This window comes from Uloborus diversus, chromosome 2, assembly GCF_026930045.1.
Source record: "Uloborus diversus isolate 005 chromosome 2, Udiv.v.3.1, whole genome shotgun sequence".
Classification (NCBI taxonomy): Eukaryota; Metazoa; Arthropoda; class Arachnida; order Araneae; family Uloboridae; genus Uloborus; species Uloborus diversus.
In genome coordinates this window covers 81,237,510-81,262,140 of record NC_072732.1, presented here as the reverse complement: position 1 = coordinate 81,262,140, position 24,631 = coordinate 81,237,510, and the positions used below count along the sequence as shown (strand labels likewise).

The window sequence follows — 24,631 nt, the reverse complement described above, 5'->3', positions numbered from 1 at the left end:
TTTTTTGATAAAGAAAAAAAAATCATTTTTGTCGCGAAAAAACTGCATTTTTACCGATTTTATGATTTTTTTTCTCCATGAAAAAAAAAGTTTTTTTTACTAAATGGAGATGGCAGTCTAAAGCCCTTATATGATAGTTTCATAACATATTTTATTATAATCCTTGGATGCATACAGCCTCGAAAATAAAATTTGAAAATTTTCAAAAATTAGCGATTTTTGAAGTGATTATACTCCAAAAATCCATTTTTTAAAAATCTAAAAATTGGCTCATTTCAACCCCATATAATGCTTAACAAGTGGGTAGACACCGCATCCCGTATTTTTCCCCATAAAATGTTTTATGATTTTTTGAAAGTGACCTTATCGCCCATGGCATGCATGTAAAATAAAAATTTCTAATAATTTCAGTAACTGAAATTCTGGTTATATTAATGCCTAATAACTACAATAAAGGTTCCCTTTATCAGGAACAACTAAAATCTTACTAACTTTTAATAGTATATCAGTAACAAACCGCTGTTGATGACCTAGTCAATTCGTCTTTTTGTAAGACTCTGTGTGTAGCCTTTAGATAGAAGAGCCTTTGGTGATTATATTAATGACTAATAGCTACGATAATGATGTACTTTATCAGAAACAGTAAAAATCTATAATTTTTTTATAAATATTAGTTTTTTTTGTCTCCAAAGCTATGCATTCACCGTTACTAACATATGCAGCAACAAATCATATTTTTTCTCTTTCAATTTTCTTTCTCTTCAACTCAATTACGCGACAGGGGAAACCATCAAAGGGAAGAACAATACAATGCATTTAAAACGATTAATTTTAATTTCGTGTTTTGGTTGACATTGGCGAATGTTGTCACATAATTTTTGGATCCTACCCAGTATGATTACTTTTATACGTAAGAATATGTATACTAAATTCATACCGCAAAACTCACTTGTAATTTAAGAATTTAAAAAGCCCACTGTTTTATGAGAGAAATAATTAATTGAACATGGTTGTAAGTTGAGGTAACCAAACAGATCTCACCAAAGGTAGCTATTATAGCCAGGGATCCAATTTCTAACAAAAGAAAGTCAGGATCCCTATAGTCTTCAGAACTTATTTTAATGCTTAAGTGGCCTGAATTCGGTCAAAAATACAAAAATTTGAGTGAAACAAATAAGGAAGTATGGGATCTCAGTTCCCATAACAATTAGGCGCTGATCAGCAGAAAAAATATATTCATTTAACAAAGTACAAAAAGACTAATTGACTGGGTCATCAGAAGCGGTTTGATACTGCTACATTATTAAAAGTTAGTAAGATTTTAGTTGTTCCTGATAAAGAGCACCTTTATTGTAGTTATTAGGCATTAATATAACCAGAATTTCAGTTACTGAAATTATTAGAAATTTTTATTTTACATGCATGCCATGGGCGATAAGGTCACTTTCAAAAAATCATAAAACATTTTATGGGAAAAAATACGGGATGCGGTGTCTACCCACTTGTTAAGCATTATATGGGGTTCAAATGAGCCAATTTTTAGATTTTTAAAAAATGGGTTTTTTGAGTAAAATCACTTTAAAAATCGCTAATTTTTGAAAATCAAAATTTCAAATTTTATTTTCGAGGCTGTATGCATCCAAGGATTATAATAAAATATGTTATGAAACTATCATATAAGGGCTTTAGACTGCCATCTCCGTTTAGTAAAAAAAACTTTTTTTTCATGGAGAAAAAAAAATCATAAAATCGGTAAAAATGCAGTTTTTTCGCGACAAAAATGATTTTTTTTCTTTATCAAAAAACCTAACTAAACTTTCAAAAACGATGTCTAGAGGATATATGGGTCCTTATTTATTTTTAGAAAAAAGAATTATTCAAATAGGTTAAATACTTTTGAAATAATGTCCATTTGAAATGGAGTGTTTTGCCGGTTTTTTCCAAAATGGCGGATTTTGTGCAGAATTTTAATAGGCTGTAACTGAAGAAAAAAATTTTTTCTTGCGAAACCCTTTTGGGATATTTCATATGTCCCTTAGTTGTAACTACTGTATTTTTTTCAAAAAAATCGGTGATGGTCATGTGACAGACCCTGCCTGATCTGAAATGGAATGGCTCTTATAGAAAAGATGCTTGGAGATTCCTCCAGATTTTTCATTTTTTTTTAAAGCTAAAATTAGTTTTTTGCATTCTTTGGTGACGTTAGGGGGTCAGGATTTCTCAAGGAAATATTCCGCAACTGAAGTGTTAAAAATGCGATTTTATGCTATCTTTGGATAAATGACGATATTGGGGAAGGTTCGGAGGTGCTGTCCGGTTAGCTTTTTGACAACACTGAAAAACACGTAAATGTGGGCTGTATCTAGTGGTGTAAGGGTTTCGCCTAAATCTTTGATGACGTTAAAAAGAAAAGGGACGTTCAGGAGCTCTCTGAAAATTTTTTGACACCAAAGTTTCAAAAAATGATATTGTAGGCTATCTTTATTGGCTTTAGGTTTCTAAAAATTTGGGGAAGCAGATGGTTTTTCCGTCTCCTCTTGAAACTTTTTGAAAATTACATCCTAAAAACGCGACTTCAGCTGTTGTTTGACGGACAACGTTATGAGAGAGAGTTCGGAGAGTAGTTTCCCAAACGAAATCTTTTTCGAAACTGTTGCTCATTTTTAATTCTTCACTATTGAGAAAAAAAGGATTTGCGGTGTTCCTTCGGAAATTTCTAAGAACGAAATTTGGAGCCAACTGTGATGACGTTAGCTGATTTCATGCACATCTGGGGTCCCTAGCTTAGAATATTTCTAAAGTTGAAGTTTAAAAAACCCTACTTTAAGCTATTTTTGGAGACATTGAATGATATGGCGATTTTAAAGTTTGAAGTTAACGTCCTAAATACACACTTAGGACTATTTTTAATCATTGTACAGGAAGGGTCAGAGCTTGACCTCCCTCAGGAATTTGCTGGTGGTGAAGTTATGAAAGCTCAATAATCAATGTTAGGCAAAAAAAAAATGAGATGTGAAGGGATAGGGTGGGCATTATCCCTTAGAAATGTTTCGAGACACTCTTGAGACAACGAAAAGTGGAGGAAGTTGAAAATGAAGCCCCCCCCCCCCCCCAAAAAAAACGCTTTTTTAGGCTATGTTTGGCCAAATTAAGGGAGGAAAGAAGGGATGGCAAGTGGCTCTCTTCCGGTAATTTTTCAAAATTAAAATCGTGAAAATGCATTTTAAGGTTTGTGACAGTAGGAAAAGGCATAAAATTCGGGTAAATTCTCCTAATTTAAAGTTTTAGAAACGCAAATTTAGGGTCAATTTGGTTTCTCAAAGGGTTATAGCTCCTTTTTGGATCCGTGCTTGAGCGACTCACCTAATGTTGACAAACTCAGGAGTTACCACCCAGGGTACGATCAAGACTCACCTCCACCCCTCGGTACTGCTATACTACTGCTATATTACCAAATTTGATAACTCTCTTTTTCACTAATAGAGGTCGATATGTGAAAAGCTTTGCGTAGAGATCATTTAAATAATTAAAAACCTTTCCTTAAAATGAATGACTAAATGTAAAACTCATTGTATAAAGGAATTAGTTGATACAATACCGTAGTACAAGCAATTAATATTAGAGTTGTGAATATATTTTTTTTTTTAATAAAATGAACAAAAAGTTCATTCTGTCTTAGTGAAAGTTTTGTAGTCAATGACCAATCAAGGCAATTGTTGAAACCGATAATGTTATTCTGAAAATGAGCAAGAAATGACCGACCATTTGAGACCTCTTTTTTTACTCTTGTTGTCACTTTCTTTTAAAAAAGGTGTTTTTTTTTAAATATGGTGGTTTCCTAGGAACTTACTTTAAATCAAGTGGTACCTTCATCACATAACGAAAGGTTGTGAAATTTATTGTTTCCTCCGTAATAGTTAACTTTAACAGCAAAAAGAAAAAAAAAGGGTCCCTTGACTTTGACTTTACACTACCACCTCCTTCAGTCTGTAGCTTCTGACGAAGGAGGAGAAAAAGCAAACAATAGTGCTGAGATATCCACAAGAAAAACACATGTTTTGCATTAGGGTAATTTTATTATCATGGTCGAACCTTACAATTCAAAGATCGTTTTTTCTTCTTTTTTGCCTCCAGTAATAGATCAAAAGCATAATTTCCTTATTGGGAAAACGCGTTAAATTCTTTCGCATCAAAAGCGGGAAAAATCTAATGTGAAGCCCCCCAAAAAGTGCCGCCCGTGGTGGATCACCCCCTCCCAAGCTACGCCACTGGCCCTACTTGACATTTTCTGCAATTTTCAGCTCACTCGCCTAAATCCTTCTTGGTGTTGCAATTTTCACAAACAGGAGTGTATCATAAAATTGAGGGAATTGTTAAATCAATCAAGTATGGTAAATTCAAGGTTATACTGTATTGTCATTTGTCACAGCGATGGAAATATTTGTACTTGGGAGGGGGGGGGGACCTCAAATCAGACAGCATATTAAAGGAAGCAAGAAAACCCAAAACAGTATATATAAAGTTTAAAAAGCATTTCCTTTTTTTTCTTTTGTACTTGCTTCTATATCAGTTAATATATTATGAATTAAAAATATTTTTAAAATGTGGCAATGAATATTATAATAGATTTTTCAATAATATCTTTTTAACAATTTCTTCACAATGTAGTGTTAAAAGTCTCGGAGTTTTTTTTCGAGCAGATAGACGGGCTAACGTTGAGCAACCGACCACCAAAATGAACCAAGGGGCTACCAAAAGTGTCTCCCAAACTACTATTCAGCGAACATTGCCGCATCTGGGCCTCCGAAACAGACGCCTGGTTCGTGCACCCATGCTGACTGCTGTTCATCGACGACGAAGGCTAGAATTTGCACGCCAGTACAGCAGCTGGACGTCCACTGAGTGGCGACAGGTAGCGTTTTCAGATTAATCACGTTTTATGCTCCATCGGACAGATGGACGTAGGCGTATAAAGCGTGAAACCTCTGAAAGGAACCACCTTGCAACCATTGCCGGAAAGGTCCAAGCTGGAAGCGGGAGCATTATGGTCTGGGGAATGTTTTCCTGGCATTCTCTGGGTTCACTGATCATTGCGGAAGGCATGATGGATCAAAACAAGTACGCATCTGTCCTTGCGGACCATATCCACCCCTACATGCGCATTGTTTTTCTTCAGGATGATGGCATCTTCCAGCAGGACAATGCGAGGTGCCATACAACTGCCAGTGTACGTGTATGGTTCGAAGAGCACCAGGATGAGTTTACCGTCCTCCCCTGGCCAGCAAACTCACCTGACTTAAACCCAATCGAGCATCTGTGGGACCATCTTAATCGAGTTGTTCGCGCCATGGGTCCTCAACCGCGTAATCTAGTAGGACTCGACCGATGTATCGGCCTGGCCGATGCATCGGCGCCGATGGTTCAACAATTTAGCCATCGGCATCGGCGGCCGATGCTAACTTGCAGGAAACATCGGCCCATCGGCCTTAAAAAACATCGGAAAGCCGATGGAATTGGCCGATGTTTTTGAAAAATAAGGACCTTAGTTGTTTTACTTTTTAATACAAAGTAAAGGAAGTTATTGTTTTCATATAAAATTGTTTACTTAAATTTCAGTATGAATTTCTATTTTAGTCACTCCTGAAAGAGTTTTTAATACTGCATTCAGGTACCAAACATGTTAATTATTGCGTTGTTTCTTGCGGCTGGATGTACGTATGTATCTCTCATAAGTCATAACTCAAACAGGGGTGCCCATCCCCCCCAAGCTCAATGGCGCAAAATCCCCCCCAAAAAATTTCACTGCTCTCTTTCTTTTAAATTAGGTGAAACATAACACTTTTAAGAGTCACACATTGTCAGTTAAATTTACATCATTTGCAATCCAATTCAACAAAATAAAGTTGCTTGAGATTTTAAAAAAAAAAAAGTTACAACAGATGCGAAAACAAACTGCTTACATTTACGACAGCAATTAAAAGTGCAAGCAGTAGTTTTTTGTAAAAAATTTAGGATCTTGCGAATAATCGAGGCTAATACTAAAATTAGTTTAGCTACATTTGTAATTTATGTACAAGCCCCAGTTAAAATGAAAACATTCAATTTTTCATAGCCGTCGCCAGTTTAAAAAAATCTAAAGGGAAAGGGTATGAGTTTTAGCTAGCTTTCATCCCCCCTTTTTTTCCCCTTAATATATTTTTTAATACACAGAGAGAGAGGGGGGGGGGGATTCAGCTTTTGATTAGCGTGGGAATCATCACTCGATGTAAGCAATACGACCCCCATAATAAGTATAATATTGACTCAAAAATAATGGTTTCTGGCTTTTCTTCCCCGAAAAATTTACGAATTTGCAGTTTTTGTCGATCTTTGGTAATTTTAGGGAGAGGAGAGGCTTGGTGACCCTCCCGTGGAAATTTTTTGAAACTGAAACTCTAAAAACACAATTGCAAATTGCTTCGATTATGTCAGGAAAAGGGTGGCCAGTGACTGCTTCGGAACTGTTTTGAAATTGTAGTTCTAAAAATGCAGTTTTAGACAACCTTTAGTAATGTTAGACAGTCTTGCATAATATAGACGAACGCGGCGAACGGCGTTTGCAGAAAATTTTTGGCTCTGCAGAAATTTTTTTTGCCAATGTTAATAAAAAAATAAATAAAAACAATAATAAAAAAATTTTTAAGGGATTTTTTTAAAAAAAATCCCAGTTTATTTCTGTTGAAGCCTTTCTCCAAAAGCCTTTTAAAGCACATGTGTGAAAAAATAACGGTTTTAGCAGTTTTCTTCAGTTGGTGAAAATTAAGAACAAACTATATGTTATTGTAAAAAAAAATTAAATGATTGTTTTTAGCCTTTTTTTTTTTGTCCTCTTTCATCTTTGAACATAAATTTAATTCTTTATTCAAGGGTGAGTTCGGTAAGATAATTACTTGCAGAAAATTTTCCAGTTAGGATTTGTGTTTGCACAAAGCTTTTCATTTTATCTAAGTCTGATGTTAGAGATATCAAAATCTTCCGTTTCTCTTCCGTGGCAATTTTTCGAAATTCAAACTCCAACAATGCAGTTTTAGACAAAGGTTTGGTAATGTTAGGAAGGGGGATCCGGGGCCCTCCTCCCGGAAGTTTTTTGAAATTATAGTTCTAAAAAGCTGTTTTAGACGATATTTGTGTAATGTTTGGCAAAGGAGAGGCTTGGGGACCCTCCCACGGCAATGCTTCAAAATTGAGACCTCCAAAAACGTATATTTGGATTGTCTTCGGTTATGTTAGGTAAAAAAGGTTCAAAAGATCTTCCTGAAATTTTTTTTTAAATTAAAGTGTTAAAAACGCGATTGAAAGCCATTTTTAGGTAGCGATCAGTTTTTCAAAATTGAAGCTCCCTAACCGCAATTTTGCCGACCTTCGTTGATGTTAGGAAGGGGAAAGGGTTTGGAAGTTCTCCGACGCACTTTTTATTGAATTGTCGTTCTGGAACACAACTTTAGGCAGTCTTCAGTAATGTTTGGGAGGGGGGAGGTTCGGGGGAACTCACTTTCGAAATCAAAACACCAATAGCAGATTTAGACGATCTTTGGTAACAATAGGGAGAAGGGGGAGTTCAGAGACTCCCCCCTGAAATTTTTTTGAAATTATAGATTTAAAATCGCAGTTTTAAACGATCTTTAGTAATGTTAGGCAGAGAAGTTCCGTTGCCCTACCGGCAATTCTTTGAAATCGGAACTCCAACATCGTAATTGTAGATTGTCTTCAAGCAAGTTAAGGGGAGAGGTTGGGATTTCTTGAAATTTTAGTGCTAAAGTTGCGATTGTACGCCATCTTTGGAAATGTTACAGACTAGCAGTTTTTCGTAATTGAAGCTGCAAAAAGGCAATTTTAGCCGACTTTGGTGGAAGTGTTCCCCCGGACATGCTTCAGAATTTCAGCCCTAAAAACGAAACTTAAAACTATTTTTAATATTGTTTGCGAGAACTGCAGAGATGAAGGAGGGGGAGAGGGGCAGCCTTGGGAAAGTTACGAACTTGTATCTTTAAAAAGGCAGTTTCAAACAAGCTTTGGTAATGTTTATGTTAGAGGTTGAGGGGTCCTCCGCAGGCAGTTTTTAGAAATTGAAATTCCAGATGATCGGCTAACTGCAATTGCAGATGAATTTCAATAGTAATGCAATTGAAGAAAAAAAATTCACGGTTTTGCCATGAATTTTTTTTTTTTTTTTTTTGAAATTGATCCTTAAAACAAAATTTAAGACGTTCTTTAATGATGGTGAAAGGTGGAAAGGATTTTCTGAAAGTGTTTTTGAGTTTGAAGCCCTAAATATGCATAACCAACAAAAATCGGTCACACACACATATCACATATAGAGACTGATATTCTCCAAAAATGGTCAAACTTATTCATCTATTGAGCATACAAATTCGAGAATTTTTATGGATACAAAACATCCTTCTATGTATTAGATATCGAAGAATGTAAAAAAATGATTCATGAAAAATAGTTAACATAAGATTAAACTGCTCCACTTCCATCTGCGGAGTCCAGCATTTTTGAAAGTTTGGTAAAAATCATCTAATGATAAATTCAAAAAACTCACTTTAAAAAGGATACAAGAAATGGAAGTAAAATAAAATGAAAAATTCTTCATGAACTCGAATTTGTTTGCAAAGAAAATCTGTATATTAAAAATCGTTAGTCAGGTGCAAAAAAATGTTATTTTAAAGACTAGTTCTAATTGAATTTTCCAGGTTTTAGTGAATCCATGAAAGGGCGGAGCAAGATGGTCAAAATTCTTACAAAAACAAAAAAGGTTTTAAAAATATTTTATTTCATCCATTTTTTATTTCTTTTTCATCGCTGTCCCACGTATTCATCGTACAGAATTATACTCGTTCCAGAAAAAATCATGTTGATGTAAAATGAAATCAGTCTGAACCTTTTTTGCAACATACTGTAACGCCATCCTGTGTCTAAGGTGATCTTCATTGAAAAAAGACAAAGCTACTAAATTTTGGAAGATATACGTCAAAAAAATATAATTAATGCAACTTGATTATTCTCGTTGAAAAATTTTAATACTTTACTTTCCTCCAAAAATTTCATTTTCAAAACAGAAAAAAAATCCCCCCCCCCCCCCAAAAAAATATGAGATGGCGAAACCGGCTTTGTTTCATTTTGTTAGATTCCCGTTAAACCGGTGGTAATTTTTAATTTTTCGATATTTGTAACAATCACAGTAATGCAGTCTTTTCTGTATTGCTTCGGCGGAGCTACAAGTTTGGGACCCGTCGAAATACCTTTTTGGGGCCCTATTTCTCTATCACAGAAGTTGTAAAACATTTATCATAAGCATTTTTGTAACTTCTACGGTGCCCCTATGGTTATGGGCCTCTCGCGCACTTGCAACATTTGCTAAATTTTAAATCCGCCACTGCACGTCAAAACACACTCGGGTGCAAGTTTTAAAAGGGTTTTTCTGCTCAATGTTTATGATTGTTTTGAACTCTATTTTTAAGACTATTTTTGTATTTCCGAGAACACTTGCGTACCCCTCCTCTCATTCCCTCAATTTCTGAAATTAAACTCTAGTTGTACTTCTTAGTTGTTTAAAACTAACACCATTCCTAAAATTAGAGATTTTTTCTTTCAAGCTTTATCTATTGTTTAGGAAGAGTTTAGAGCATTAATGTAAGAAATTGATTAAAGACGTTTTGAATGGTGACATAATTCGGAAATCAAAGGGACTTTTGAATTTTTTCTTCAGAAGTGCTTAAGTAGATTCAGAAACTCTTCCGAAGCGTTGGTGGTAGCGGTTCTGTATTAAAAAAATGATCTTTCAAATCCCTGACAATCTTATCAATTTATTTCTGTTAGATTTTTTTGAGCAATCGCGATTGCTTATTCTTCTCATTTGACTGTCCTAGACGTTACGCTGATTTTATTTCCCCCTCCCCCGCCTCCCTCTGCCGCACTCCCGCCCATCGTCCTCCGTAGGCGCGGCTCCTCCGGTCCTGAGCAATGTCCCCCGAAATCCGCTTCTCCTGGTCGGTGGCGTCCATGTCCTACACACGCTCATACACACACACACACACACGCCTATGTCCATACACAAGTCTATGCACACACAAGCTTACACATGCACAAGCACCTACACACACAGAGAGAGAGAGAGACATGTTAGTTTCTTGGAATAAATCCAAGATGATATGTAATTGAAGACATTTTTGAGGAAAAATTGAAAAATATATATCTGGCAACAAAAATAACCATACTTACTATGATTGAAGCGTCTAGGTTTACTGCTTGCTGACACACTACGCTGCACCTTGATGTGCGGAGGAGATTGACTATTACCAGCATTTTCAGATGGTGCTTTTAATGTGCGAAGTGATAAACTAGAGCTGGACTGGGAATCACAACTATCATTCTAAACCAAGAAATAATACAGTCATCAATAACTTGTATTTAAAAAAACCTCAAACCTAAGAAAAAACATGCATTAAAAAGGCTATAATACTTTCAACATTTATTAACAACTGTAGACCATCATTTATGCAGATTTGATTATACATGGTTCAAGACTTGACGTCTATATTTTGCTTTACCCGAATGTGATTTGATTTTTAACGAAAAACATCGCTAACAGAAAAAGTTTCCCCTTGCATCAGAGCCCAAACTTCAGAGATAGATGACAGTATGTAATGAACAGTATTTTGGCATGCTAATGAGCAAATTTAGGTCAGAAAAGAAATTTTTTTTAATGAAATCTGCTCCGTCTTCCACCCCATTCTCCTGGAACCCTCGAGATTTCCATTTGTTCTCAAACCTGAAGAAATTTTTTTCTGGGAAGTGCTTGAAACGATAGTGATGAATATTTCTATCTTCCAGAACCTCATTTCTGGAAAGTCATACTGATGTTGGACTTTCCACACCACCATGAGTGGGAAGGGAGAATTGCAGCTCTCATATGCTTAAAACAATATGCCTTGACTATGTAGTTGAAAGATAGTAAATATATATATATATATATATATATACGTGTATATATGCAAAACAGTTTCAGAAAAATAAGATTTCATTTACTTTTAAAATTATCAAATAAGAATGTTACAACACAACAATTGTACATTTGTACATGCACAATTAAGGTAGTGAGAAGCAAAGGGATGTAAGTGGACATTTTCAAGTTTTGAGTAAAACGCATTAAAAGATAACTTCTTCTATCATGCTGTAGAGCAGCACCTACCAGGGCTACTAGTCAGGGTCTACTTTGCGATCCAGTGGGTGTAGATTCGGGTCAGCCATGAGGCACAACCGAGGGTATGTGTATCAATGTCATATTTTTCTTATTAACTAATAATATAAAGCTGAAGAGTTTGTTTGAAAGCGCTAATATCGGTTATCTTATAGTTGGATTAAAAAAATTTTTTTGCCTGAAATATTTGTTATTGCAAATTAAACATTTAATAAAGTTAACTTTCGAGAGGGAGCTGGCCGATAGTGTCGATAGCTGCGAGGAACCATGCCCATGCTACGCTGTTGGGATCAGCGAACAGATTTTCGAATGTATTTTTTTTAAATATTCAAGTAGATAATTTGATTTTGTAGGATTTTTCTATTGGGTTTTGTTTCCCTTATTTCTTCAACGCTTGTTTTTATTCTTATAGTTGAAGATAGTTAATTATCTAAGTAAATAATTCGTTTCATTCGTATTATTTGTGATTGTTCTTTATAACGTTTATTTGGACAAACACTTTAAATTACAGGGTAAAATTCCCGCTTTACTCGCTAAAGGGTGGGGTTACGGTAGTGTGGTTGCTTGCCGCGTTAAGCGATGAACTCTGTAATTGAAGTATTATTTTGAGTTTTAAAGCTGCTGTTAATATTTTTACGTGTTATTGCGAAAAGTTTTAAATTTCAAAGAGACTTTAATAGGTCTTTTAAAAAGGCGTGTGCGCATTTTAGTTAAAGAAAAATGATCAGGTGCAGGTACGGCTAGTATTAAAATATAAGATTAAAAAATAAATAAAAATAAAAGATTGGAATTTTAAACATGGAAAGCAATATCCAGTGAATTATGAATGCTTAGTTTTTACTTTGAGGTGCATAGTAAGCTAGATAAATGTAAAGTTTCTATGCCAAATGCGCAATAATTGGCAGCCCTGTAAGCAGGGGTAGCAGTGATCGACTTGTCACATATAGGACATTTTCCACAAAAAATATAGGACACATTATATGAATAATTTTGCTATGAAAAAAGAAATAATACATATCATATATTATTCAGTTATTCTTATCAATGATTTTGTTTAAAAAAACCTCAAACAAAATACCTAACATCTATAATGACTTTCCTGTAGTTGAAAGAATAATTTTTGAAAAAAGTGTACTTTATAGACTAAATAACTAAACAAAATTTGAACAAAGATAATTTTTATTTTTTCTTCCTCACTCATGACCCAAGTACTAACTCTACTGCTCTTGGATTTTATATTTAAACTGAACCCTTTACCACTTGTATTAAGAAAAAACAGAGCTTGAGAAGGATCCTTCTGACGTTTTTCAGAGTTTTCTTTACGCTTGAACGTTTTAGCATGCTGCCTCAATTGCGAAAACCCACTACTGCTTATGGGCACTGAACAGTTGTAAAAGTGGCAAAAAGCGGTAAAATAATCTTTTCCTTTAGTGCACCATGCACCAAAATTTGTAGAATTAATGTCCTCCTGGTTCAACAACTCCACACGAAATGTTGTTAAGCAATGCAATTTCGCCATTGGGTCATCTCATGCGAAATGAGCAAATCAGCTGTGGCTGACATGTCACAGATTTCAATGAAAATTTTTATTTAGGTAAACCATGTATATCTATGAGGGAATGCAAAGTATGGAAGTTTAAAAACTGTTTGTTGCTTTGTTATTGAAATTAGAAGTTGATGCTTATGCTAAGCCTTAATGTTCAGAGTTCATTGCTGCCAGTTTGTGACTCAATAATTCTGTAAGTTATAAACGTACACTTAAAAAATAAATATTTCCGCATTCTATAAACAAATCTCTATTGGAAAAATACAAAGTAAAATTTATTCGGATCTGTTTTTGAATCTGAGATATTAACAAAGATTGAAATTTTTCCAATTTATTTCAGATTTCAAATCACTCTTCTAGCTCTTTTAATGAAAAAATAACCGTAAAAATGATTCAGATTGAAAAACTATCTATAACTAACCATCTGCTCTAATTTAGTAATTTTTTATGAATTTCTTGATGACGATATGGTACTTTAAAAATTCGAAAATTTTATTTTTTCCTCTATTTCAGATGTTTTTTTGAAGATGAGGGAATGTTCTAAATTTACTCAAGTTTTTTTACGTAACATATTGAAGTTTCTTTTAGATGCTACTAAAATTTAATCATTGGTATCAGAGTATTTTTGTTACTAGAGTAACTAGAACTAAGGCAAAATTTCATTAGTTACTTCTCTTTATTTTTAAGTTTAGCAAAACTAACCATTTCTTTCGTGTTTCATTTTCTCAAAAGCATGTTTATGAAATACTTGCTAAAATGCACATTTTTAAAAATCGAAATAAATGTTAGATATACTTGCTTTTGCATCATTGAGTCGTTTATCTAGCTTTTTGAATTCTCGTAATTTCACATAAGGGTCAATTCATACAGGTTCCATACAGTATAAACTACTCATGTTCAAATATTTCTAAGTTATAAAATTAAAATAATTATTTTGAAAATTACAATATATTTTTTCAGTATAATGTACAGTGAAACTTCGATAAGTCGAACTTCGATGAGTCGAAAACTTCGACAAGCCGAAGTGGTTATTAATTCCCGTCCAACTGAACGGAGAATGCATGTTAATTATTTTCGATAAACCGAATTTCCTTGAGTCGAAATATTCGATGAGCCGAATTTTTCCCCCTGACCTTGTCAAATTTTCCATGCTAATGTAACTCTATAAGTCGAAATCGTTTTTTTTTCTTCTACTATGAACAAAAAGAAAAAAGCTGGCGCCACTGCATTGCATCAAAAGGCGTCTAGACCAAGTAGATCTAATAAATAGGAATTCGATATTTTGTAGGTAACCTTGTAAATGTTTTATCTTTTTTTTTTCCTAAAGGTATTGTTTGCTTCATTTTTTTTTTCTTAAAAAGAAAAACCTGCACAGGGGGAAACCAAAGCTCTGACTTTGCGGAGCCCGGGACAGAAAAAAATAGAGAAAGGGGGGGGCGGTACATTTAGGACTGAAATATCCACTTTTGGGGAAAAAAAGTCGGGTTGTCTGTTGTCTCGACAGAAGGGATTCTTTCTCGAATTAGCGTTTTGTTCTACAAAGCTGTAAACGTCGTTCTAAATTTGCTTTTTTTCTTTATGTGTTAAAGAAAGCGTGTGATTGAGAGGCTGTCTCGCTTATCCCTCAAAGTTTAGACCTTAAAAAAATGGCTAAGAGAAAACTTGAAATTTTAAATTTGCAAGAAAAAGTTGAGCTGATCAAAGAAGTCGATTTAGGCATAGCAAAAAAGAAGGAAATTGCATTGAAGTTTGGTGTGCCTCCAAGTACGCTTTCAACAATTTTAAAAAACCGAAATGTCTACCTCCAAGCGGTTGCTGACGAAAAATTTAATGCAAAAAGAAAACGCCTTAAGGATGGAAGGTATCCAGAGCTTGAAGAGGCCCTAGTAAAGTGGATGCTAGTAGCGAGAGAGAAAAATGTTCCGTTATCTGGACCAATCATACGTGAAAAAGCAGAAACTTTCGCAAAAAACATCGGCATTTCAAATTTTGAAGCTACCGCAGGTTGGCTAGACAAATTTAAAACTCGACACAACATTGTGTACCGAACCATTTGTGGCGAAAGCGCAGTAGTGGATGAAAAAATTTGCGAAGAATAGAAAGAAAAAGTATTAAAAACTATTCTAATGGAGTACTATGAAAATGATATTTTTAATGCAGATGAGACGGGACTTTTTTTCAAATGTCTCCCTGACAAAACTTTTACTATAAAAGGTGACACATGTTCGGGTGGAAAGCGGAGCAAAGAACGCATAACTGTCATGGTAGCAAGCAATATGTCAGGCACGGAGAAGCTGCCTTTGCTTGTTATCGGTAAGGCTAAGAATCCGAGATGCTTTAACAGCGTCAAGTCTTTGCCAGTCGATTACACAAGCAATAGTAAAGCCTGGATGTCTTCAGAGGTGTTCAATTCTTGGCTTAAAAAAATGGATAATAAATTTATCTCAGCTGGAAGAAAAATTGTAATGTTTATTGATAATTGCCCTGCACATCCCAAGGTAGCGGCAAATAACTTAACTGCAATTAAATTGGAATTTCTTCCTCCGAACACAACTTCTATCATGCAGCCTATGGATCAGGGCATCATAAAAAATTTAAAGGTTCACTACAGAAAACGTGTTGTATTAAAAATTCTACAGCGTCTGGAAGAGAATTCGGTTCCTTGCATTACTCTGCTCGACAGTCTCCGGGAACTGCGAAAAGCATGGAGTGATGTTACACAGCAGACAATTGTTAACTGTTTTAAAAAAGCTGGTTTTGTAAAAGATACATCTTGTTTGGAGCTAAATGAATGAATACGAAGAAGACGAAAATATGGACGATATAAATTTTCAAAGTGAGTGGAGCGTTTTACAAAATAAAATGAACATTCCTACCGACAGAGATTTTATGGATTTTGTGTCAGTTGATGACGGAGTTTTAGTGACTGAATACCCGACAGATGAAGAAATTTTATCAAGCATAACGGAAAAAAGCGAAAAAGATTCTGGTGATGAAGAGGTAGAAGTATTTGAGCCAGTGATAAAATTACCTTCGATTCAAGATGCAAAACGAGCAGCATATATATTGCGCGTTTTTGTAGAATCGCGTCCGAATGTTCCAGACTCTCTCTTTGACGCATTAAAAGTATCAGAAGATTATTTAGTGAAAGAACAAATATCCGCGCAAAAGCAATGTTTGATTACAGATTTTTTTAAAAAATGATACCAATGTCTTTTTTGGTAAGTTAAAAAGTTGTTCATTATGCATACCAATTTAAATTTGTTTTTCAACCAACATAAATTCTTTAATTTTTACAATTATATGTTAATTATGTCATGTGTGTATATAGTATCACTGGTACATTATTTTATCACTTTTTTGAGCATGTTATAAATTTTTTGAGTTTTAGTGGTATCGTTTTCTTTTTCTTCTACAGTTTTGGTTTTGTTTTCGATTAGTCGAATTTTCGATAACTCGAATTTTTTTCGCGTTCCCTGCAACTTCGAGTTATCGAAGTTTCACTGTATTATATAGGGCACAACATACGTAATTTAAGAAGGTACAATGACGTATTTACACTTTTGTTTTAGTGTGTGAATTGGCTAGCGAAATTGCTCAATTTCAAAGACCTGTATCTTTTTTACAAACCAAATACAAATAACAATACGTATAACATGTATAGTACCTGAATGGAATATTCAATTGACCAAGAAATTTTATTTTTTAATTCCATCCCCGTTTGGTTTACAGGGGTCTAAAAATGTCGTTTTTGTCATTTTTTCGATTTTTGAGAGGCTGTAATCTATAAAGGGTGCACAAACACACAGCAACAGTTACATATTCTTTTTAGCATGGTTCCAGTGATTAGTTTTGCTGTATTTCATTTTGTGTTTCCGTCCCCTATGCGAGTTTTCCCCCTTTGAAATGAGTAAAATTTTTGCATTTGACCCTGAACTTTAACCTGTTGCAATTATTTTACTTATTAACTTACAGCTACGTATCTCAGCATGTAAGACTATCAATTTATGAACTTTAACATCAAAGCGTTAAACTAACTGTCATAAAGTCATAAATGTAATTCAAATAGATTTTGGCCAAAATGCAAAGATCTAAAAGTCTCATTTTTGACTACGAAAATCACTTTTGATGACCTCTAAAAAATCAAAGGTGCACTTGAGAAAAAAAATAAAAGTGATTTTAAACATCTTTCATATCCAGCTTTTAGGGATATGAATTTCAAAAAAATTAAAAATGGTCGAGCACATCCATCCGTCGAACCTGTATGGATTGACCCATAAAACAAAGAAAATGCTATTTTTCTGAATTTTATTTTACGTTTGGAAATCAAAAACCATTTTCGAGTTTCTTCAAGCAAATAGTAGAAACACAGCTCTATATTTTTGTAAAATTTTAAAGTTGTCTGAATTTTCCCTCATTTGAATTTTTGTGTCTATGTGACGGGGAAAATCAACATTTTACAAAATGTCACTAAGTTTAAAACTGATTTTGAAGACAAAGGAGTTAAAATACAACTTCAAAAGTAAGGTATTTCTTTTATGATACTTAGTACATTATTGGGTATTAATTTTGTCAAAACTAAGGCATTCCTTAAAGATTGAGATTAAAAAATAAAATGCTTAATTATAAGAAAATTGAAATATTTTCAGTTTTTGAAACTCTGTGTTAAAAGTTAACTATAATAACTTTGAAAATTTTACTGACATCAGAATAATTACCATACTCCATAGATTGCAACATCATATAACTTTTATGTTTTCATTAAATAGTTAATAAGATACAAGCCTTCAAAAATGCAACATTTAGCATTTATGAGAATGCTGTTCAATTTGACCAATTTTCAATCGCATGTAGCTATTCAAATAAAAAATTTTAGGCATAAATATTTGAGATATTTTTATGTACGCATAAAAGGAACCTGTATACCAAATTTCATAAAAATCTGTTACCATGTGGCCACCACTTTTTTGCGAATTTTGCTCATTTCTTATGGAATGACCCCATTATAATTCCAATTATTAAAACAAACTACGTTTTAACATCATAAGGATTTTAACCATTCCACGATCTCAAAATTCTACAAAAAGAAAAGATTGCAAAAAGAAAATTAGAACATTCCGATCAGAAAATGCACTGAGCGCAAAAATATACAAACGAAAACCATGATGGAAAACAAAACAAACGGCTGTTGCTCTCCCCCCCAAATGCAAAATTCGAAAACCAACTTCAGCATTAATTCTCGAAACTCCACCCACTCTAGAGTGACGTCACACTGCTGTAGCCAATTGAGAGAAGATGCCTGTTGCAGAATTTAGTCACTTGAGTTTTTTAATTTGAAATTCGTTTGGGACATACTTTTAGCGAAAAATCCGATGTCAGAAGGTTTATTTACCATTATTTTTAAAAGATATATATGGTATAAAACGGGAATATAGGAAATATAGGACATTTTTGAAAAATATAGGACGATTTTGATGCTTTTTTTGAAAATATAGGAAATATAGGTTATCTAGGACTACTTCGACCCCTGTGTAAGGTCACTTCTAAATTCAGGGCTAAAAATACACAAAAATCAATTAACAAACATTAAAACACTATTATCCCAAATTAGTACAACAAGACCATTATGAAAGATTGCTAATCATTTTTAAAATCTGCATTAAGATTGAAAGTAAATATTTTAATTTAGCTAATTTGCAAAAATTACTCAACAGTCAATCTCTTTATGCTGTTAGCTCTTCATAAAATTGAAAACTGAAAATGTTAATTTAAAAAACCATGAGTGATGTAAAGATATTTTAAAACTTACCTCAGTAGTTCTCTTGCCAAGAAGCAAATAATTTGCCATTATATCATCATACTTTTTGCTCCTTAATGATTCGTTTATTTCATCTTGCGTGTAACCCATGGACAGCAAAATTTCTACAAAATAAAGTTTAAAGCAAGCATAAATAAAACAATTAATATATTAGTTCCTAACCTAAAAATAAAGATAATAGACCCTGAAATTAATAAGATGCATAATTTGTACAAATTTTGATCTTTCAATAAAAGAGCTTTGCTGTGCTCTAAAAAAAGTTTGAAATTTCAATAGAAGAGCTTTGCTGTTCTCTAAAACGGATTGCTTCATAAATTAATTTTACAGCACAGTTAGGCAAACATGAAAGTCAAAAAATAATTGTGCTGTTTATTTTATACCATTGTGCATTAAGAATATAAGTATCTAACAAGAATAAGTAGTAAGACAGTTATAATTAAGAAACAAATTACCATTCAAAATTTGAGTTTAATATAATTGTTAACAAAAGTAGAAGAGCAGATTTTTTTTTTTGTTCAAAAACATAGGTTCAAGCTGCTGCTCATAACTGCAACTTTCATGTTATTCATATCTTTAGATTTCAGTGATTTTAAATTACAGTAGACCCTCATTTTATGCGGGTTTTTTTACGCGGTTTAAAATTTGACACCTTTATTTTATTTTATGCGGATGAGTTTAAGTTTTAGGCAAATATGGCAATGCAAACAGATAAAATTCTCCCCTCTTTTAAAATCCCAAATCCTAAAGATTGCAGGTTACGCGTAATCGACTGCATTTCGGCATGCTAATAATCGAGCTTGGGCCACTGGAGACATTTTACGTGATTGGTTCCAGAGCTCTTTCCAGAAGTAAAGTTATTAAACTCTCACAGTTCAGAACTCACTGGAAGAAGAGCTTTCTTTAGGACAAAATCAACAAGGATACCGACGGCGGTGATGCACAACCAAAAACGTTATCATTGAAAATTTTGATCCACTCCTAGACAACAGAAATGACCTTTCTGATTTGTTAGTGGAGGAAGATTCTATAATGAAAATTCTTAATGACTGCCAAAAGACTATCATAGCCAGCTCCTCTTTATAAACAGAACACAAAATTAATTTATGTTTTCTTGATTGCATGTTGTGCATAAAAGTTGATATAAGTACACATTAAACTTATTAGACATACAATTCGTCATCACTAGAATGAAGTATATTTTGTTATTCTACGGACCAAACACCTATTTTAACACTAACGTTTGGTCTCAATTTACGCGGCAATTCAGTGGAATGTAATCCCATGCGTAAAACGAGGGTCTACTGTGTTACTGATTTCTTTCCTCTAAATATTTTTGATCTAAATAAATTTGCAAAACTTTTATTTTCTTTAATTTTTTCTTCAGAGAGAGAATTTTATTTATTTTAATATAAATTTATACCACTTTAAACTATAGAAGAAATCAGAATCAAGTTAAAATACAGAAAAAAAAAATAACAGTCGAATCTCGTTTAAGTGAAATTCAAGGGACTATGACAATTATTTATGCCAACTGCTAGCCAGAATTAATCTTATCTGAAAAACTATTAAGTGATGGTAAACTCACAGAACCAAAAAAGTATTTCATGCAAAGCGATTTCATGTTCATGAGGTTTGACTGTTTATAAAGGATGATACACTGAAAACAAATGAAAAATTAAAACCAAATTTCGTTAAAATGGATAGTAACATGAACAAAGCATGAAGTGCCGATAAAATGCTGCAAATACTAATTGCTTCAAGGTTACAATGGAGTTACTTCATCAGTGCCAAAGTACTCAACACAGACCAAACAGTCAAGAGTGAACATGCAGATCAGGGTTCGAAAATATGATATTTTTGAAAATATCCGATATTTTCAATTAGCACAAACTCAAGTCTTTAAAATAGTAAATGCATCCACAAATCACTTTATTATCTTTTACTATATTACAATATGTAGACTTAAAATTATGGCTTCTTTCACTATTTATATCTAATATTTTTTTTTTTGCATTTCTATCAATTTTAATGAAGTTAATTTAGCATTAGCTTTTTTTACTCATTTTCCTTCTGTTAAATACTTTTACACAGTTATATGATTCATCAGAAACAAAAATAATATGCATAAGTCAGTCATAAAACATTTTCTTTAATGAGCAATGTTTAACCTTGAATTAGGCACTTTTAATATGAATTAAAATCGTTACATTGCTAATAATTTTATGGATACAAAATACAAGTAAAAAAGGAATATTGTACTACTTAGTTATATAATTGATGTATTAATACATCATAAAAATATAGTACAAAACTCTCTGGACATTTTTTATAAGTAATGAACAATATTACTATAATTAATGTACTTTTTATATTGAAAATACCGTAGTTGAAAAAATAAATATCAAAATATCATATTTTCAAAATAAATATCAGATATATATCATGATATATATCAACTGATATATATCGGCAAACCCTGATGCAGATGTTGGAAAAGGTTTTGAAAAGCCTTGAAATATTTTTTTTTTACCAATTTGTATTTTCCTGAGAGTTTTTCCTTTAAATCATATTTCAGCAAAGCAATTTGAATCATTTTTCATTTCAGATCATATTTGCTCAAAATTTAATATCCTCTCCTTCCCCCCTCCCTCCAAAGGAACAAAGCAAATAATTTAATAACAGTACAAAAGAAGAAAAAATAATATCAATAAGAGAAGTAATTTCTAACAAAACAAATGTTTAAAACAACAAAAAATGTTTTGAAGGGATCCAAAACCAAGAATAGTATGGAGGTTTTTAACGAGTTAACTTGCTTAATCAATTGCATGAATATACTGCTAATTTCAAGGCAGGATTTCCACTAAGGTCGCATTTTTTGCAAAAATGAAAATATTATATTAATTATGATATTGAAGTAATGTTTGCTTTTGCTCATATAATAAAAAAAGTAAAAGAAAAAGAAAGCACAGGCATGAATCCAGAGAAAAAGCAAGAATGCTGATATTCAGCTTAAACTTATCATAAACCTTAGCTAACATGTTTAAACTGCTACTAAATCAGGGGTAATAATGGAGTCTAGTAAAATATTTAAGACAGTGCCATTTTTTTGAAACTATGAGGAAGATATGAAGATAGTTGTCATAAATTTTGCAGAACACATTAAGTTTAAGTGTTGAGAGAAACAAATTTTAGCGAAAAACTCATGCTTAAATCAGGAGAGATGGCAATTAAGAAATCTAGACTAGGAAATTTAAGACAAGTGTTTAAAAAGTAGGACACTACAAGATTTTTTTTTAAAGTAGAAGCCGTAAGAGAAATTCCTAGCTTTACATTTGTTTTCAGTTTTTCACTAATATAGATAAGAACATTCAGTATTTTAATGATGTAAAAATTGAAAAACTGCAATAAAAAATTCATAGTCAATACATGACAACTTTCTTTGACATAAAAAATTATAAACATCAAGAATCAAATTTGATTACATATTTTTATTAAAAAACACTACCTACTTATAGCACAAAAACAATTCACCTTGCTTACCCATTCTTCTCGTATCACTAAAATCTGTCTCGGGTTCAATATAAGGCTTAAGTTCATCATCTTCATAGCCAACATTCATCCATTTGTCTTTCATTATAGCCTGAAGCAATAAAATAATTTGATAGCGATGGATCAGAAATAATAATAGAATTTAAAAAAAACAATGACAATTTTAACACACAAAAAAGTACCTCTAATGATGCTCTTTTACCAGGATTCAAAACTAAAAATTTTTTTAACAGACTCTCACAATCAGTAGACATATAAAATGGAATTCGATACTTTCCTCGTAAAACACGTTCTCGAAGTTCCTGCAAAGTATATTATTTTGATGAACAATAACACTTATAAAAATTTAAAAATTTTAAAGGCAATTAATCAAGTTAAGGTAAAAAACTTTAAATACTTAAAGGTCATGCACACACATACAGGTTTGTCAATAACGCTAACTCAACAACTCAAGCCTCCTTAATGACTTAAAAACATGAATATGTAAAGTTATAACTATTTAAGAAAGCATTGTGAAAACAGATAAATATTTCATTGCAAAAAAACCTTTAAAATATACATACCATGCTTAAGGATTTAAGAATAATCAACATTTTTTTTTTAAAACAATGAAGACCTAACTATTTTTGGTTAATAACCATAAAAAACATATATTGAAGTTTTAAAAAAAAAGTCACAAAAATCTGAAGCATTAAATAAAATAATAATAATTGATTACATCATTTATGGGGGGGGGGACTATATATATGGGTCTGTCCACTGTGACTGATGTTAGTTTGACTCTATTTTCAACTTAAAAATTGAGCATTGTCTTGAAAATGCTTCTAAAAGTTTCTTCTAAAATTCATCTAAAAATCATAATATGGTATATCACGGTCCCCACACTTGTTTTCAGACTTGAGGAAATTTTTTTGTGCGAAATTAAGGGGAATAAAAAACGTTACTGATGTTATGCAGAAGAGATACATTGAGAAAAGTGACATATATAATTTGGAATTCTCTTCAAACTTATAGCGTAAAAGCTAAACAGATTTCTTCCCCTAAGAATAGAGATTTTAGAATTGATGAAAACACTTTGTTTTATTGAAAAAACTTAAAAACTGAAAGTATAAAAATTATTTAACACCCGAGACTGATGATACAAAGATTTTGTGACTGATGTTACATTTACAATAAATTTCTGCAAACATAAATTATTTCTCCCTAAAAATAAAATTAGCACATTTTTTGTTTAAAATTGTATTTAAATTAAAAGAAAAGTGCATTTATAAAGTTTAAAAAGTTATATTTTTGATGCATTTCATAAAATAAAAAGTCCACTTGCATTTATTACATCTAATGCGCTAAATATTTTATTACTTTCTCATGTGTAAGTCACATGTCTCATGTCTCTCAATTTCATCCACATAGATGGGCTATTTCCAATGTTTTTCTGCTCGAATCTTGACACTTCTACTCCTAGTGTCCCCTATCTTGACACTCCTAAATACTCCTAGTTTTCAATTTCAATGCATCTAACTGCCCGTGATACAATTGTTAGTTATCTTCAAGAACTCGTTCTCTCTTTTACTGTAAAAAAAGGGTTGTTGCTAAACATCTGCTGCAGCTTCTGAATTAAAAAAAAATGTATTACTCAAATAGAGCTCTTGATTACATGACTGCAAGTCGGATGGCGATAGCTCAAATTTGCATGAAGCTGTGACGTTTAGAAATATTTCTGTATCAATGATGTAGCACTTATATTCAAATGTAATACATGAATAACTACGAGCATGTTTGTCAAATTTCATGCTGGAAAATTTTTTTTATAGCTACAGTTTTCTTTTGTGAAGATATGGCAAAGGGCCCTTTGAATGACTAATACAAGGTGGCGACAGAAACTGGAAATAAGTTCCCTGACTTTTCGCTGATTTCTCTGATTAATTCACCAAATTTCCCTAATTAACGTTACCAATGATAATGGTTTTCTTTCTTTGCCCTACCTGAAAAGCATTGCATATTAAATAAAATGCAGTGTTTAAAACGGTTTAAGCTGTAAATTAAAAATATATATTGAAAAGATGCTCCTTTTTTTTTGGTAAAAACAGTACATTTAACAGTATATTTAATCATGTTGCAACTAAAAAAATTTAAATGGAAACATTATTGAACTGAATTTTCAAGTAGTATAATTGTTGCTGGAAGAATCATAAGTGATAGTTAAAGTATAGAAGTAATGTAGTTTTACTTACATAAATCATTAATAGACATATTTATGTAAAGCAAATTGAAATCTTTCAACAACCAGTCATATTGAGCTATTCTCTAATCAAAAACTTAGGTTTTAATAAATGAAAAGGGCATTTCAACTGTTAAAAAAATAAAAATATTTATTTAATGTACACAACTCAATATCAAATCATTTCATTAGTTGTCGAAAAAAAAAAATCTTAGGTTACTTCAGTAACGAACAACATTGAAATGCAAAAACAAT

At 32.7% G+C, this 24,631-nt stretch overlaps 1 protein-coding gene across 3 annotated transcripts in view; it reads right to left on the bottom strand.

The window, feature by feature from the left end:
- The window catches only part of LOC129235256 (MAP/microtubule affinity-regulating kinase 3-like), a 174,350-nt gene that overhangs the window by 60,848 nt on the left and 88,871 nt on the right, over positions 1–24,631 (bottom strand). For 2 of the 3 annotated variants that reach the window (XM_054868968.1, XM_054868970.1), the window contains exons 12-15: positions 22,341–22,460; positions 22,141–22,249; positions 18,601–18,713; positions 10,267–10,417 (exon numbers count right to left, since the gene is read on the bottom strand). In XM_054868968.1, the coding sequence (XP_054724943.1) occupies positions 10,267–10,417; positions 18,601–18,713; positions 22,141–22,249; positions 22,341–22,460 (493 nt within the window). The remainder of the gene's footprint in view (positions 1–10,266; positions 10,418–18,600; positions 18,714–22,140; positions 22,250–22,340; positions 22,461–24,631) is intronic. The other variant, XM_054868969.1, reaches the window with a different exon arrangement.